Here is a 17,978-nt window from a genome sequence, read left to right as displayed (position 1 = left end):
ACCGCGCGAAAATAACTCGCTATTCGGTATATTTGATTTCTAGAGTTTCCATTTATTCATATGTTCTATATATATTATAGATTAATTATAATTTTGTTTATCGAAAGATATTATAATTTCTTCTTTAAAACTTCATTTTTCTTATATATCAAATCATGAATGATCACATGTAAATATTTTTCGTTAAATATAATAGAATAAATACCTTTTGAAACATCATGACATTTTTTGCCTGCAAGCGCACAGCGTCCGTTTTGTGTAGAACAGACACAATGTCCTAAACATGTTTTAGATGTGCACCGTCGAATTAGCTCTAGCGAACCACCAGGCACCAATCTAAACTGAGAGTGAATCATTTGACTGGATAACCCAACCTGTATTAGATAGGAAAAGTTATAAGTTTGGAAAAAAAAATCACACAAAACAAATCATGTTTAACAACACTATCATGACTATGTCAATAGATCATATTTCAATATCTAAGTCGTGCTAGCTAGCGCAAAGTAAGATCGCATTATACCAACATTTTTTGACAAGACACAATGAAAACTTTGGGACACGTAATGTATTCTGTTGAGAAAAAAAAACCAAATAATGAGGTATTTTGTGAATACCTTACCTTGATGATACCTTAGAATATTAAGAGGAAATATAACGTAGTATGAACAATAAACCCAAAAGTGACAATTGAACGAATCAATAATACAAAATCTATTTTGCTTATACATACATTGTTCACTGCCCACACGCTAACATATATATGCTCATACGGACTAAGACTGACTGTTTCAATAACAAATGTTTGAACAAAACCTTCATCTCCTTTGTCTACTCCCGAGTCATTGTGTGGAAAAACTGCAGGTGACCCTTGAACCTGCAATATAAAACATCAAATGGATTAAGCTTTTATGGTTTCTATCGCAAAGACGAGGCTAAAAAAGCAAAACTTGGGCTTCTTGTTACCAGCGGCGTTTTTGTCGTTGTCGCCGGAGGTGTCACCAATGTAAAAGTTAGTGGGGAACAACTAATATACAGTCGATTTTATCTGTTATGTAACTGTATCAACATTAATGCATCTCATTTTGTCGGAGATTATTGGTCATACCACTCAGCATCGATCACCTGCTAAAATATTTGATTTGAAGAGATAAGAATAAATGAGCCACTAATGGTGAGTCAATAATTTTTGTAAAGTATTTGCATTATCACTTGCAAAAAGTAAAAACACAAAAATACCGAACTCCGAGGAAAATTCAAAAGGAAAATCCAAAATCAAAAGGCAAAATCAAAAGTCCAAACACATCAAACGAATGGATAACAACTGTCATATTCCTGACTTGGTACAGGCATTTTCTAAAGTAGAAAATGGTGGATTGAACCTGGTTTTATAGCTAGCTAAACCTCTCACTTGTATGACAGTCGCATCAAATTCCATTACATTGTCAACGATGTATGAACAAAACAAACATACTCAAAGAGTAAAAATGTCAAAAATAGGGGTACAGCAGTCATTATTGTGTTATCATCTTAATATCACTATAAAAACAACAAATGTAACGAAGAATCACAAAAAGGCATACATCAAAATTAACATACTCATTTTGCTTTTCTTGTACCACTTAATTTATGTATATAAAGTCTACCCGTCAAGGAAAGAAGGTTTTCATTGCTGGTGTAAAAATACGCGTTTGAAATTCGTACAGGAAGACATAAAAATAATTTTGTCGTTAAAAGTATGAACAAAACAAACATACTTGCATCACTATAAAAACAACAAATGTAACGAAGAATCACAAAAAGGCATACACTAAATTTAACATACTCATTTTGCTTTTCTTGTACCACTTAATTTATGTATATAAAGTCTACCCGTAAAGGAAAGAAGGTTTTCATTGTTGGTGTAAAAATGCGCGTTTGAAATTCGTACAGGTAGACATAAAAATAATTTTGTCGTTAAAAGTTTGAACAAAACAAACATACTTGCATCACTATAAAAACAACAAATGTAACGAAGAAGCACAAAAAGGCATACATAAAATTTAATATACTCATTTTGCTTTTCTTATACCACTTAATTTATCTATATAAAGTCTACCCGGAAAGAATAGAAGGTTTTCATTGCTGGTGTAAAATTGCGCAAGTATCAATTCCATGAAGATTATGAATTAACGGCCATATCCCCTCTTGATGGTACCTGTACTTTGAAACTTTCACAAGCGTGCACATTATAATTTGTTTAAGGTATAATTTTTGTAGGTATCGCGTATGCAGCTGTATTATAAACAAATATTTTCTTGCTTAGTATCTGTTGTCATGGTTCATTGAAATGCATGTTTTTATATATTGAAATATTGTCGTTTTGATTTCAAAATTGTAACATTTGCTCTATTCTATCAAAATCTATGAAATATCTCAAAGAATGAATTATGAGGATACATCTTTAAAATAGTTTTCAAAATTGATTAATCATTACATTATACCTTATTGATGTCACTTTGCATGTATTTACTCCCAACATTCACCAAATATTGTTCTATACCAGTATGCAAATCACTAAAGCCCAGCCAGGATAACCACAATTTGTACTTGGACCATGTCATCCAGCCATCAATCATTCGTCCAAGCTTTGAAACATGATCCGTGTTGATAGCAAACATGCCTAGAATAATTTTTAAAGTCAATATTAATTTAATAACACCAAGGGAGACCCTAAATTCATCAACATTGTAACATAGTAGCAATATTTAAAAAAAGAAATTGTATTGAATTTATGATACTTTCTGACTATAACTTAAATAATGTTTTATTAAACCAAAGAGTCAACTTACAACTCTTACATAATTTGACAGTTATCATTTAGAGACTGGTTAAACAAAACTCAGTTTACTAGGAGCTGACGACGTCATTTTATAAAATATATGTTTGTACAATGCCATTTGTCATTTATTCTTATCAAACTAATATATTGTTATTTACCTGCGAACGAGAAACAAGTTGATCATTCACAAAAAGCATAAGCTAGTAAAGAGTACCTACCCTCTGTATTGCTAGATTTTGGCGGAATACGCTTTCGCGATTTTTCATTTTTTTATACCTCGAAAATAACAATAGCACATTATACGATAAGGATTATGGTTAGGCGTTTCGTTCTTAAATTTAAGTTTGGTGTAATCTTTGAAGCGTATAGTGTGTACATTGATTCCCTCTGTTGACTGTGTTTAGGGTTTGTAGTTTTAACTTCTTTGCGTTTTGTCGTTTCGTATACAAAACGGTTTAACAATCCACCACCTTTTGAGCCTATACTAAGTTAGTTTTCTCCGGGTAATATGTTTTCTCGCTTTCGCTGTTTGTCTTTGTTTGTCTTAAAGAAGTCGTGTTTTGTTGACTGCAGAGGTTTGTCAGGGATATGGCAGTTGTTATCCGTTCGTTTGATGAGTTTTATGCTTTTAATTTTGTCATGTTTACTTGATTTTAAATTTTCTGTTTGCATTTTTCATTGTATTTCGGTATTTCTGTTATTTTACTTTTTCAGAGATACTGTGGGGTATTTCCGTTTGCCTTTAATTTTTTTCATGTATCATCCTTTTGCTTTTACTTGATTTTGTCGGTTACAAAAATTTGAATTAAAAGATTAAAGAACGACTTCAAACATAATTAATACATAAGTTGTCAACGAAAATTATCCAATTTTCTTTTGCAAAAATCAACATTTTAGCGGCAGTGGAAATGCTAAGTTTGCAACCTCACCGCAATTCTTTTAAGATTAACGGCTAACTACAAAATGGATATTTTTTTCGAAGTGCATTGACATATAGTGATATGTTGGAACTGATTGTAGCCATACATTTGAATGAATACTTTTAAAACAGGTAACAGTATTTCTAAACAATAAAACGTTTTAGTTGGTTTTCTTTATTGTGTTTTGTATACTGTTGTTTGTCTTTTTGTGCCATGTCATTGTTAGTTTTTCTTTCGAATAATGAACTTGAATTTAGAAAGTGAAACAAATATGAAGTATTCAATTAATCTTAATGCATTTGATTACTTGATAATGAATTGTTGATTATTTCCCCCAACCTGTCAATAAAGTAGAGGACACACTTGTTAACAGATGTTTTAATAAAAGGATTCACAATTTAATAAGAACATCTGTAAAACATTGGATATTCAAGTAAGACAATCTTTCATTGTGGGTGTGCTTTCTTGATTCAATGTAGTAGATCAAGTTTTTTTGTGGCGTATTGTCAAGTAATCTGAGATCGGTATTTATAGAACATAAATACACAAAGAAAAAAATTTAACACCCTGATATATTGCAATAGATTTTTATTTTACCAAAATGTTAATTTGAATATACATATAGTTTTTAACAAGGTCAATGTTCCTTTTAAAAGATGTGACCATACAGGTTTGCCCGGTTATCAGGATATCGACGTATAATGCACGCAAACCATCCTCACATATAAGTTACAAAAAGAGGGACGAAAGATACCAAAGGGACAGTCAAACTCGTAAATCTAAAATAAACTGACAACGCCATGGCTAAAAAATGAAAAAGACAAACAGAAAAACAATATTACACATGACACAACATAGAAAACTAAAGAATAAACAAAATGCAGTTTTCACGCGCTTCCAATTTGAGTACCTAAGTCCGGCGATTTGAAAAATATATTCACACTATGTGAAAATGGTACGAAGACGAATATCGGAGGCTCAAAGATTGCAGATTATCGGCATGTGGTCATCAGGATTATCTTCTAAAGCTATTGGACGTCATTGGGGTAACATTCTACTGTAGTCAGCAGGCTCGTGCGGAAGCACATCCAAACTAATCACGTTTAAGACTTGCCAAGATCCGATAGACCATTGGGAACACAGAAGCGTGAAGACAGTGCATCGTAACGCCTGGTTAGATGAATGTGATTCGCAACAAGTCCTGTTCTCAAAAGAGAATGGTAACCTCATGGACAGCTATCAACAAGGAACTTGCGGAACCGGTTGAAATCAGCAGGAATGAAGTCAAGGAGGGTAATAAGTCGTCTTGACCGACATCACCAATTGCGTTTATCATGTTGCTTAGCTAGTCGCGATTGGACCTTAAGAAACTGGCACAAGATCTATTGGTCAGACAACAGCTGGTTTCTTCTGCATTTAACAGATATGAAATTGTGAGTTTAGAGATATAAAAATACAGCATATATCCCAAGGAACATTACAGCAACTGTCCCTTACGGTAGAGGCTCTGTGATGGTACTGGAATTCATCTCTCAGGACTGCAAATTGGACTTGGTCAATATACGAGGAAACCTTAATGAGGATCAATATTTCTGAGACGTTCTTCGGCCAGTAATTATATATAATTTGGATAACCACCCATTGGCTGCAAGACCAGTATTTATGGATCACAACGATAGGCCCCATCGTTTAAGGGCGGTTACCGCATTTCTGCAAGGCGCAGCAGTAACTTCATTTCCATGGCCTGCATTTAAATCTGATAGAGCATAGTTTGGACACGTTAGGCCGACGAGTAAAGGAAACTGAACCACCTGTACAAATGTTTATGTCAGTTGGAAGCAGCGTTGTACCGAGATTGGCGGCAAATACCATAGCAGGAAACCCGACTGGAGGGGTGAGACGCAGGATTGAGGCCTGCATCCAATTACGTGGTGGTTTCATCCGATATTAAATACTGAACTACGTGGTGTTTTCACCCGATATTAAATACTGAACTTAGTTAACTGATTTGTAATGAACGTTTTCTATACGAAAAAAACATTAGTATCATGTCTAACGAACTCAGAAGGTCTATACTCAAAATAGATACGTTTTAGTGTTTAAACTGGACTTGTGCTTTTGAGACAATCTATTCATCAACTTATCATTTTTGATGCAATTTGTTGTGTATTTCTTAATGCTAATGTTATGTCCTTACAGTCTGCATTACTAATTATGGCACCAATTGTCCAAGAATCTCATGTCCCTTATCATCGTAATATTTGTCAATTCGAGAAAAAAAACGTGGGGGTACTTAACTTTTTTCTTTGTGTTTAAGATATAGGTTAACTCACGTGTAAATACGGAAAAGTCAACGCTATCACAAATAATAATCAAACCTGGAGTAGGAGGCGAGCTGTCAACTAGAATCGGGTCTGATTTGGATTCTGTGCATAATTTAGCTCGGTTGCATGCAATCATGTGAACAATATATTTAACACCATCATGAAGATCAAGTCTTGAAAAGGTATATTCTCGTACAATGCCATTCAACTGAAAAAAGTATACGTAAAATATTAAGAGAAACATAACTAAAAAATCGCCTAATACGGTAAGTTCACTGATTGATGGTTGCTGCATATTCTATGGCAAACATTACATACATTAGCAGGCCGAACATAAGAAGATTATACACATTAAAACGGCTTCATACTATAACTTAAGTGCATAGTCCGATAATATATCATTACGACTACATACAAGCCATGAAGTGAAATTCACATGCAGATATGACGCTTATCAGATACATTTTAATATTAATGACGATCAATGATTCATTACTTTTACACCTGACCATAGAATACTTAATGAAAAGTGTATAGTCTACTTTCTATATAGTACAATGGATACGACATGACATACTTCTATCCTATAGTCTATGAATGATTTACCACAATCAATAAACAGTGTAAATATGTGTGCTCTTTATTAGCTGAATGTTCCTTAGAAACAGATAGATTGGTAATAAACGAGATGAAATCGTAATACAGGTTGGTGTTAGGTTATTCAATTTTATATAGTTGTTCACGTATGTATTCAATGTTAAAATTGCTATGGTAAACGGTATAAAATTGTTCTGACATTATATGGACATTGGTGTAAGCCTTCAGGTTATTTACATTTTCACCATCATATATTTCCGATAACCAAATCCCTAATAAAAATATAGGGAAATAAAAAAAAACTGCCAAATAAGATCATGTCCTTTTCTCATGTGTAAATGAACTTGTTGAACAGATCTATGCTTCTTTTGGTAACCTATTTTCTTAGTAAGGTCATCGTAATATTTTTAAAACTGACTATTTTAAAAAAATATTTTGAAATTGTACCTGAATGGAGGAAGAACTGAAATTTCCGCCAATATGACATCCAATTGAAATATATTGACTCTCAATAAATGATTCCTTATCTTCAACTGTCCATTTAACTTTAAAACTACTTCTGAATACAATCGAATCCGTATAAATTGAACCCAAATCTTGAACTAAAAACGGGGTTTCAAAGAACACGGGAGGTGTTTCATCAATAATGAAGCCATTAGACGATGCTTCAGAATATAGTCCTGTAATAAAACAAAAATTATGATACCAACAACAATGTTGAAAGATTTCCTATTGAAGTCAAACTGTTTAGTACTAAAGTACTTCTAGCAAAGTGTTTTATTTTTCAAAACATGTAACATGAATGCAATGTTTGGCATCAGGTGCACTACTCTATCTTTTTTAAAATATCCTTTATTTTTTTTAAAATCTTTTGTCATCATTTGGAAAAAAAATATCATGTTCTTGTCACTCACAATGACAGTACTCATTAAACACAATTCAAATTATGAACCGATCATTTGTCGCACAATAAATTTTATTAAAAAAAAATATATATTAAGAGTAAAACTTTTTAAATTTACATATTTTCTAAATTTGTCAATGGTTTTCATGACAAAGCTAGATACCTGCTTTATTATAGACTCTCACTGTAACATATATTCTCTTGAGCAATGGTAAACTTGCGCTAAGATTCACATTTACAATAGGGTTGGTAATTGGCAATTCTGTTAATGGTACAACGTCATCTGAACTAGGTTTTGTTCCTGCTGTCCAAGATAATTTATCCAAACCAGACTGTGGATCTGTAAACCCATACCATTTGCATGCGATGTAGCTCCTTGGAATAAAAATACAAACACACATTGAAACTAAGTGTAAAGATATTTTGCAGAACATTTTTTTCATTACATACATGTTTGTCTGACTGTTAATTGTAAATTATGATTATGCTGAATTGTGTTTTTGAAATTAAACATTTTTTTTTATACATTTTTTATAAGTCCATTACATACTAGTTTTAATAACCTTAAGGACTGGTAGTTTATGTCGTCTTTTTCAACTCCATCTTGAACAGCTCCTATTGTAGGAGGAGTATCATCAAGTACTACTCCATCTGACGTCACAGATGTACATAAATCCGCAGTATTGCAGGCAGTGACAGTTGTGAAATAATTCAATCCTGTTGTCAAATGAATATTTTGCAGAGAAAAATCTGAAATGAAAACATGCATTTAATGTTTAAACATGAATACAAGGAGTGTAAAAGACACTTTGCATCTCATTTACTCTGCCATATAAATAATTTATCCATTAATGTTCCATGGCCAAAATAATTCATAAAACAGATGTATACTTTGTTTGTGTTTCAAACTTCCCTTTTCTATATTATATATCAATAATACGAGATGTGTATTCTATGTCCATGAGAAAACAGTTTGTAAAAACTAACGGACAACGACGACGACGTCGGACCATGACAGACGAGATACGACGATAGACGAGGGACGACAACATACACGGAATGATGAGAAATGTTTACCTGCCCTAAAAGTACAATTCAAATTTTGCATGACAAAAAAAAAACAATATTAAATTTTCATATCTGTCAAATATGATTGTTAACTGTGCATTACGCATTACAGATACATTCTATATACACATGTATATTTAACATATTTTCATAAACGCATAAACACACTCTCTACTACAGCTTGTGATATAATTAATAAGATAAGGATAATTTAAAATTCTATTTGTTTATATATGTTCTATTTCAAAAAGACCATTTTACCGTAAACTGTTCCAACAGCCACCTCTTGTAAAACATTCTGACAACGAGGACATGTTCCAATGCTGATATAGTACATTTTGATTGCAGAATGTGGATCACTGAAGCCTTCCCAGTGACTAAATAGTGTCTTTGAATCAACTTGATAATCTATGTCTTTCATCAATTCTGTTGCATTCTGACGACATCCATCATAAACATATCCGCCTATGGGTGCTGATTGGTCTACTTTATATGATAATGATGACGCTGAGTTTATGAGATGAGCCCGATTAATTGCCTGTTGGAAAACACCGATAATTCATTTAAGTCTAGTATAATTTTCGTACTTACTGTTACTAACAGTAACTTTTTGTTCATACATTTTAAATTGTTAAAAAAAATTCAGAACAGATATTTACTGATATATATATATATATTAATATAATATATGACTTAATCTAATACAAAAGTGTTTATATCGTTAATGTGGAGTGTATAAATCTACCAATGTGCATGACATCAATTCAAAACTGATGCTTCGAAAACGTATGCGAAAGCGAAGACGACGTATATAAGATCTCAAATGTATGACTGCTGTTTCATTAGAATGGATATAACAATACTAGAGCTCAAGCTCCGACGGTATCAAGAGGTGACTTGACTGTCGCAAATACCCGTTTACACGCTCCGCTCATACGTCGCTAATAAACTTAATCTGCGACTTTCAAATCACCTTTTTTCAGCATCGAAACTTACATCATAATACAGTTATCTACTAATTATATACAGTATGAAATTAAATGCAAAATGATAATCAATGAAAAACGCATTAACATGATATGATAATAAAATGTAACACACCTAATATTCCGATCTATTGATTAATTTTAGACACAATTTAAGTCTAGTGTAATATAATATCTGCATATTTGTAAATTGTTCTGAATTACAAGACCTTTGAAATTTTAAAAGGCAACAGTAATTAATGTTAATATCTTATAAATCGATTGGAAGGGCCACATCAAGGTATCCATGGTTATTAACAAAACTTATTCACCCTATAAGGAGCTAGACCTGCACGTCAACAGGGTCAGCTTCTTCCAATGAACATGCATAGCTTTCTATGAGAAATCACAAGACTTGTTCTATTCGGAAATGAGGCCAGAAAATACAGCAATCATCAAAACAAGTGTTTAAAGTATAGTGTGAAACTGCACGTGCTGATCGTATTAACTAAGATACATAAACGTCATTCAATGAGGTAAGGATAAAGTACTGTTAAGAAGTTGAAGGTGACGATTAGAAATTATCGACATGGTCATAGGTTCTAGTTTTCAAGTCGTCCATAGAAGGAAAGGCTAAGATATGAAACAGGGGCAGACCTTCTAATGTTAGTAGTTTCCTTAATCTCAAGTTTACTGTGCAAATATAACATTGAAAAGTGGCTTAGTGCGTGCAACAGGACATCGTCGAAATATCTTAAATCAAAATTGACGATCCGTGCAAGATTCTTTTTCTTTTTTTATTTGAAAAAGTTCTGTACTAGCTAAGATTCGTATGAGTACAGAAGTAGGTCCACCAGTAGTGGTTTTAATTAACACTCATTAGAATAACAAATGGTGGCTGTAAAATCAACAAAAAAGTTGTCCATGAACAAATCAATTCTTGATGATATAATCTTAAGTGTTTGTGTTGCCTAATTTAGTGTGGTTTCTTAGTATATAAGGTAAGATTAGTCATCACCTAAAACAAGAATTGTATGTAGGTCTCCCAATTTTGTAGAAAATTCTATGTTTTATGACACGTAACTTTCGCCCCTCTTTTGTAAATGATCTTTCAGTTGCGCGTTGGAAATAGTAGTTGTATGCGTAGAAATATCAAAGGTTTAGTTCAAACAGCAATTAAAAATTTTGAAGTAGACATTGATATGTCAAGTAAAAACTGTCTGAAGATCATGTTTGCTACAGGTGTAAAACAAATCAGAAATATATATAGTCGAACCGTTGAGTGACCAGTTTAGACATGATATGGTGTTTCGATACTATAAAAATACATAAATGAAGGGGTTATAAGAAGTGTTTCAAATATTTTATGACGAAGGTGTTCTAAAAAAGTAGCTATTTAGAATTAATAAACAGGTTTCAATTGACAGGGATACACACTATATAGTTGATTCATTGTATATTGCTTTATCCAAAAACAAATAAACATTTTCAAGGAGACATATTTTCTGAAACAAATCAATTGGTTTATACCTTTACAGTTATGAAGTAACTATGACCTTCTTGTACGTCATAGTCATTATGTTTTGTTGATACTTCACAGTCTTGCTTTGTTTTAGTAAATGCGATGACGTCATCATGACCTTTTCTAGAGCCAACGCCCCACAAGTAGTAGTCGATTCCACTTTCTTTGTCCACAAACACACTTCTCCAACTGATAACAAAACACATTAAATAAATGAAACAGTAAATATTAAAAAAAAATATGATAAAACTAAAGTGTTGTTAACAAGTTTAATAAACTTTAACCTGTTTGGTTAAAAACATTCAAATACTGTCTGGAATCAACGGAGTACTGTAAGAGCTAATTGAAATTGTTTTTTTAAAACCTAAATCATGGTACTTTGATCGTTTAGTATCGTCTGTAAAGATAATAAGTCTTCAAGAACTATAGATATAGACACATATGCATAATTCATTTCCATTACATTTAAAAACTGCATAACAGAATTAAAGAAAACAATTTACCTTTGCCAATCTATCAAATTAATATAGTTCTACAGTGAAAGATATTGAAAGTGTTAATGAGAATATAAATGTCTGATTTAAACTTTTACTGAACCGTTGTTGTTTTTTGTGTTTTTGTTTTTTTACTGTTTATGAAATAGTTTTATATTCGTTTAGAAATGGTTTGGAAAAATACAAGCTCGGGACCCTTTTAAATTGACTATGCGGTATGGGTTTTGCACATTGTTGAAGGCCGCACGGTGACCTGTAGTTGTTAATGTATTGGTATCATTTTCTGTTTTTATCAAATTAATTTTCATGATATTTACATAAAAAATGCATATATAAATAAATAAAATACATAAATCATACTTATTTGGTTAAGTCTCAATACCAGAAATTTAAAAACAAACATACCAAGCATTTAATTCAGTTAAGTTTTTAATATGTCTTTCTGTTATCAGTATTTGATATTTTGTTCTCTCTGGTGGTGTGTTATCGATAATTACTGGATGTGAAGTGACTATTGAACTTTGTCCGGTAAAGTCATAAGCTGAAGTAAAATAATGAAAAAATGAATTATCATATTAACATTTTAACTGTTGATTTGGCAGAAGTTATAATAGGTTGTTGATATTCAAATTTAGATACAAACACATTAAAAAAGCATGCCTTCAAGAAATCTTAATTACACCTACTTAATGGTCAATGATATAAATTGTATTGTGGGTCTTTCAAATGCCTGTGGCTGAACTCAAATGACAGGATTAATGAACAACTGTAATGGTTATATTTGAAAATATTCCAAATCCGGTTTACAAAACTAAAACATTAAGGAAACGCATTAAATCTACTAGTTGTTATGCTGTTAGTTTACTGGACTAGTAGAATCCTCGGGGACATATTGCCACCTGCAGAGATTCCGGTCCGGTGGTAATAAATAAAGGCAACTGTAGTATACCGCTGTTCGAATCTCATAAGTCGGGTTCCGATTAAGATAAATCCGGGTTACAAACAAAAACCGAGGGAAACGCATTAAATCTACTAGTTTTCATGTTGTTAGACTACATAAATATCTATGACAAATTGTTGATTGATTACTGCATGTAACTCTCAAACTGTGTCACCACCATTTTCCCTCAAATGACACGAAACAAGTCATAATGGTTTCAAATAGTATGTTTCGATATATGTTGGCGTTTGTTTTTGTTGCAGTGCAATGTATATGTGGCTCCGTTGTTTCTTCTTATATAGTTGATGCGTTACTTTCGATTTTAGTTTTGTTACCCGGATGTGTTTTTCTTAATCGATTGATGACTTTATGTGACTATATATTGACACATTGAACTAAATAATTGAACGTTAAAACTCTATTAGTATCTGTTTTAGTTGTATTATAATTTGTTATCCTTCTACAAATTTTGATATTTATTTGGAGGTGAGAGTCAATCATGTTAATGATACCATTGACAAAACACTACACCTAAACTGAGGGAAATTGTTCACCAACTTTGATATCAACATTCTAGTTGTTTATCATTTAAAAGATTTGAATTCAAAATACCAAAATTAAAAGATAACAGTAACCTTTGATCGAAGCATAGTATTCATGTCCATTCTGTAATCTGAGATTGTGCAGAGTATAGTGGTTAGTTATCCCGATGTTTGTGAATGGAACAACGTCTGATCCACCAATTGTAGAACCTGAAGTAAAACATATTATATGACGATACGTTTAATTTAAAAATCAAGAGCACTCATTTTTGGAAAATATAGAAACTAAAAAAAATACCGAACTCAAAAGGAAGCTTAAAACGGGGAGTACTTTGACAAATGGCAAAATCAAAAGCTCAAAATCACTAATTAACTGGAAAACAACTGTCATATTCCTATATGATGTTATAAATAACGAAACCTCTCACCTGCATGACATTATTAATTACTCTACTTTTTAAAAAAATGACCAAAGATAGATTTTCAAAAAGAAACGAGATGCAAACGAGCGGGTTGAGGAGCAAATGTAGTTGATATTATTTTAAATGTGTATCTAGCAATTAATTTCTAATAATATGACTTTTTTACACAAGGAGAAGATATTATAGTAAGTTCTCTTGAAAAGTGTTTTTTAGGATAAAAAAGAATGTGTCCATATAGTACACTGATGCTCTACTCACACTATCAGTTTCTGTATTCAGTGAAACTTGAAATTGGAATAAAAACTCTTATTTATCATTAAGATTAGAAAGATCATATCATAGGGAACATGTGTACTAAGATTCAAGTTGATTGGACTTCAACTTCATCAAAAACTACCATGACAAAAGAAATCACCTGAATCGGGACAGACGGATGGACAAACGAACGGACGGATGAACGGAGGCACATACCAGAAAATATATTGCCCCTCTATTATTGTCGGTTGGGCATAATAAGAAAAAGGCCGATAAAATATACTTTTTGGCAAGTTAAATACAGTAATGACTCTTAAAAGTTTGTTACTAAAGCAGCACAATATACCTCATTTATCAGTTATCAATATACCTATTGCTAAGTTATATTCTTTTATTCCAGAAGTATGGCTTGTTTTAACAAACTGTTCCACATCAAGAAAGGAATCCCAATTTACATAAATGTCTGAGGTCGATGTCTGAAAGCAAGCAAAGTCGTTCTTTGTATCAAATGATGATAAAACTTAGCAAGAAAAAGGCTTTAATTGAGTCAACATTAGAATACCTATTTTTAGATTTCAAAAATTAAAAAAAGAAGATGAAATTCGTGGTGTGGAATAAAAACTAAGCAGTCAACCTGTCAAAATCACGAACACTCAGAACAGAGAAATACATATTTGATACTATGGTAGCATATTTTGACATAATAACCACAAACTAACAACAACCACATGAGATTAATTAACGACAGTACACAAAAAACAGCATAATAGAATAGCGAACAGTGCGTCATACGAATACATCAACGCATCAACAATTGACGTCACAGGTAAATTTCTAACAAGTTAAATAAAAAACAGGATTAAGTTTGTAATGGTGTCATATCATGTATTTTATAAAAGTTACAAGATTATTAATATAAAACTGTATTAGTTATGATGTAATTATATATTTCATCTAACTATGGCTGTTTTTCACAACAAAACAGTCAAATTTGGGAAAAGTAACTGATCGTTACTTAAAAGTGACATAACATTTTCAATGTGATTAGCTTCTACTGTTTCCTATTCATATATTAGAATCGGACTTTATTTACTGAGTTTATACTGAGTTAGACTGTGTATTATTCTTATCCACATAGAGGTAGAAGTGGGAGAATTGAGATATCTCACAAAACGTTTTAAACCCGCAAAGTTTACTGTCTTGACGACCGATTGGTTGTCTTGCGACGTTGTAGTCACTGAGGTCGAGTTGTTGCCTGTTTGACATATTTCCGTTTCCATTCTCTGTTCTGTTACTAAATGAACTGTACCTGATATTTCTCTGAGAAGTCTATTCCAATCCACACATTTCCAGGAATTGGAGGAGTTAAATCAACAGTAACGCCGTCACTGCAACCTGAGAACTTTTTTAATGTTTCAACCCATTTCTCATGAGTTACAACCGTTTTTGGTGCATATACACATATCATATATCTCTTTCCATGTTTTAATTCTTCCTCGTCTCCAAATAGTACATTAACGTATTCTTTTTCTATAGGAAAACACAATAATTTGCAGAAAGAGTGAATATAGTTAAAAGATCAATTTACTCTGATGATATAAAACACAAGATATAATTTTCAATACCTTGAATTGTGCTCAACTAATAAACATGCATTTCCTCTAAAAAAGTATCGATTGATAACGGAACTAGATATTATGCATAAAAAAAAACATTTAAATTATGTTGTAATGTTGAAAAAAATGTATGCAAAACTTAAACACTCTTATAAATTTTGCTTACCTGTATCACCACATTTCATTGCATAGGGATTTGAACATGGTTCAGGCAACTTAAGATGTGCATCCCTATAATACATGTCTATATCTGAATCAATCATTTCAAGAACTGCCCATTTGTAAGTCCTATGACGTAATTTTGGCCATACAGCTGATAATATGTTTCTGTAAGATGTGTAATCAATATCAGATTCTTTCCATGCAGCATTTTGTTCTAAGAATATATCTCGTCCATATCCTTCACGAATTTTACCATCTACAATGTACACAGAAAATTTGAAGACAAACAAGTTAAACTAAGAGCGTAAATTATTCAGTAAACAAGAAGTTGATGAGCAATGGTTTTCAACCCGCTTATTTGAAGATAGGTGCATTTTTTAAACTGTGTGAAAGAAAGCATAAATATTCAAGTTACCGAAATAAAATGACGGTCTGTGCATTTTTCTATTGACGGATTTTCTCTTCCTATCTGAGCTTTCAATATATAAAACAAGCATTCTGATTTTTCAAGTATACTTTATATGTTGGTTACCTGGCAGAGGAACACCATATGAAATTGCTACTTGATACCGTTAGTTTTACTATTTTCAATCTTACAGGGTGTTCAAAATAAGAAGCTTTTTTTTTTAACAACGCAGACCGACAACCACATTCTTATTAACCGCAAATACTAGTATTTGGGGCAGTTAAATCAAAATTTTAGAAAGCAAAACGTACGGTACAATACAGTTATTTACATTATAATGCAACATAATCAACTAAATTCGCTTTAATAAATAGTTTGACTGAAATGTCATAAATGAAAGAGTCTGCGAAAATGTTACGTCATCTTTAGCATCTTAACAGTGTGACGCCATATGTAGACTCTGGATGTCAAAAAAAAATCACTAAACGTAAAAAACTAATCGAACGCTTCAGAATGGTTTGAATTAGACATTTTGAGGCTATATGTTTGCTTTTCTTTTTTCTTTTTTGAGAAATTACATACTCCGAAATAACCAAAATGTTGCTTTCTTTGTTACGGACTGGTCGAACGAGGATTCTAGCCTTTCAAAATATTTGTCAACGCCCAATGAAAATTATAATTTCAAATTAAACAAATAGCATCCAATGAACATAACAAAATACATCAAGTAATAAAACAAAACCACCATTACTTTTAAAATAGGTAAAATTGCCGTATTGCAAACTCCTACTATCACCTTGTTGTAGGAATACGAATAAATAAAAAAATACCTTACCGCCCCTTCTTTCCGGGTTTCCAATAGCATCAACAACAATATTTGGAATGATAAATGAATCGCTGTCCGTTACATGGCAGTTCTTTATATCTGATGACACTACAGACCACATACCAGCTTTGTTGTATCCTCTCACATGCACTTTTTTACATTTTGAAAAATCTATGCTCTTATCCAGGGATAATTGGAAACTCATCTGAAAACCATTTCCACATTATTACGTAAATATGAATGGCACATGATTTTGGCGAAAAATTAAAACAATTTATGTTAAATTTGGAAGACAAGAATGATATTATACAAGTCATGTTCTATTAAAACATAAATTACATTTGTATCCTTTAAAATTTGATGCAGATTTTATTTTATTTTGATTAAACATCTGTTAATATATATATTTTTCACTTTATTATTCTTTCTATACAATATCTTCGAGAGATCTACTTACATGAGTAGCATTAGGAAACGAAAAATCATTAACATTCGTCCATTGTGTCTGAACTCCAATGTTATTTCCTATTGCCCATTCATAGTGATTAACCATGCTCAAAGCTTCCTCCATGTCTTCAACATCAGGATCAAACATTCGTTCTATCGTGATAAATATCTAAAACAAGACTTACCAACTTAATTCTTGACTTAAAGATCAGATTATTTTGAGTAATGTACAATGTATCTGTAATAGTCAAAGTGGTTAGTTGTTATAGATTATCATTGGTCATATAAACGAGATTGATTTTCTCGCTTGAGTCAGCTAGATAGCGGAAAGAAACAAGGACATATGCAGTGTTTCTAGTAAGTAGGGGCACAACGTTTATTTTCGTCGATCGAAGCGATTTAAAGATTTGTTTCAATCGACTATATTCGGGTACGGGGGAGGGGGTGGATACAATATATACGTTTATTCCATATTGGTATTATAATTAGTGTTGTCAACGGTTAACCGGTTAACCGGTTAATCGGTCGAACGACCGAATACCGAATATCAAAACCGTTAACCGGTTAACCGGACTTTTTTTCAATTTTGACAGATTTTATATAAATTTGTATTGAAATCATTAAATAGTTAGGTTTTATTTTAAAATTGTCGTCTTGGTAATTAATTTAACAGATCAATTGTCCAGTAAATTGATTGCTATTGTTAATCCTATACACATAAAATTAATTAATTAATTAGAACTTGTCTCT

General features: G+C 32.1%; 1 protein-coding gene across 1 annotated transcript in view; it reads right to left on the bottom strand.

The window, feature by feature from the left end:
* The window catches only part of LOC134684580 (uncharacterized), a 62,875-nt gene that overhangs the window by 15,119 nt on the left and 29,778 nt on the right, over positions 1-17,978 (bottom strand). The window contains exons 17-32 of the mRNA XM_063543875.1: positions 17,239-17,397; positions 16,791-16,986; positions 15,554-15,805; positions 15,081-15,301; positions 14,142-14,247; positions 13,188-13,304; positions 12,018-12,153; positions 11,127-11,307; positions 8,893-9,169; positions 8,127-8,313; positions 7,727-7,938; positions 7,107-7,339; positions 6,117-6,270; positions 2,481-2,659; positions 731-874; positions 206-374 (exon numbers count right to left, since the gene is read on the bottom strand). Coding sequence (XP_063399945.1) covers positions 206-374; positions 731-874; positions 2,481-2,659; positions 6,117-6,270; positions 7,107-7,339; positions 7,727-7,938; positions 8,127-8,313; positions 8,893-9,169; positions 11,127-11,307; positions 12,018-12,153; positions 13,188-13,304; positions 14,142-14,247; positions 15,081-15,301; positions 15,554-15,805; positions 16,791-16,986; positions 17,239-17,397 — 2,923 coding nt within the window. The remainder of the gene's footprint in view (positions 1-205; positions 375-730; positions 875-2,480; positions 2,660-6,116; positions 6,271-7,106; positions 7,340-7,726; positions 7,939-8,126; positions 8,314-8,892; positions 9,170-11,126; positions 11,308-12,017; positions 12,154-13,187; positions 13,305-14,141; positions 14,248-15,080; positions 15,302-15,553; positions 15,806-16,790; positions 16,987-17,238; positions 17,398-17,978) is intronic.

The sequence above is a fragment of the Mytilus trossulus genome, chromosome 9 (genome assembly GCF_036588685.1).
Source record: "Mytilus trossulus isolate FHL-02 chromosome 9, PNRI_Mtr1.1.1.hap1, whole genome shotgun sequence".
Taxonomy (NCBI): domain Eukaryota; kingdom Metazoa; phylum Mollusca; class Bivalvia; order Mytilida; family Mytilidae; genus Mytilus; species Mytilus trossulus.
This window is presented reverse-complemented; position numbering and strand designations above follow the sequence as displayed.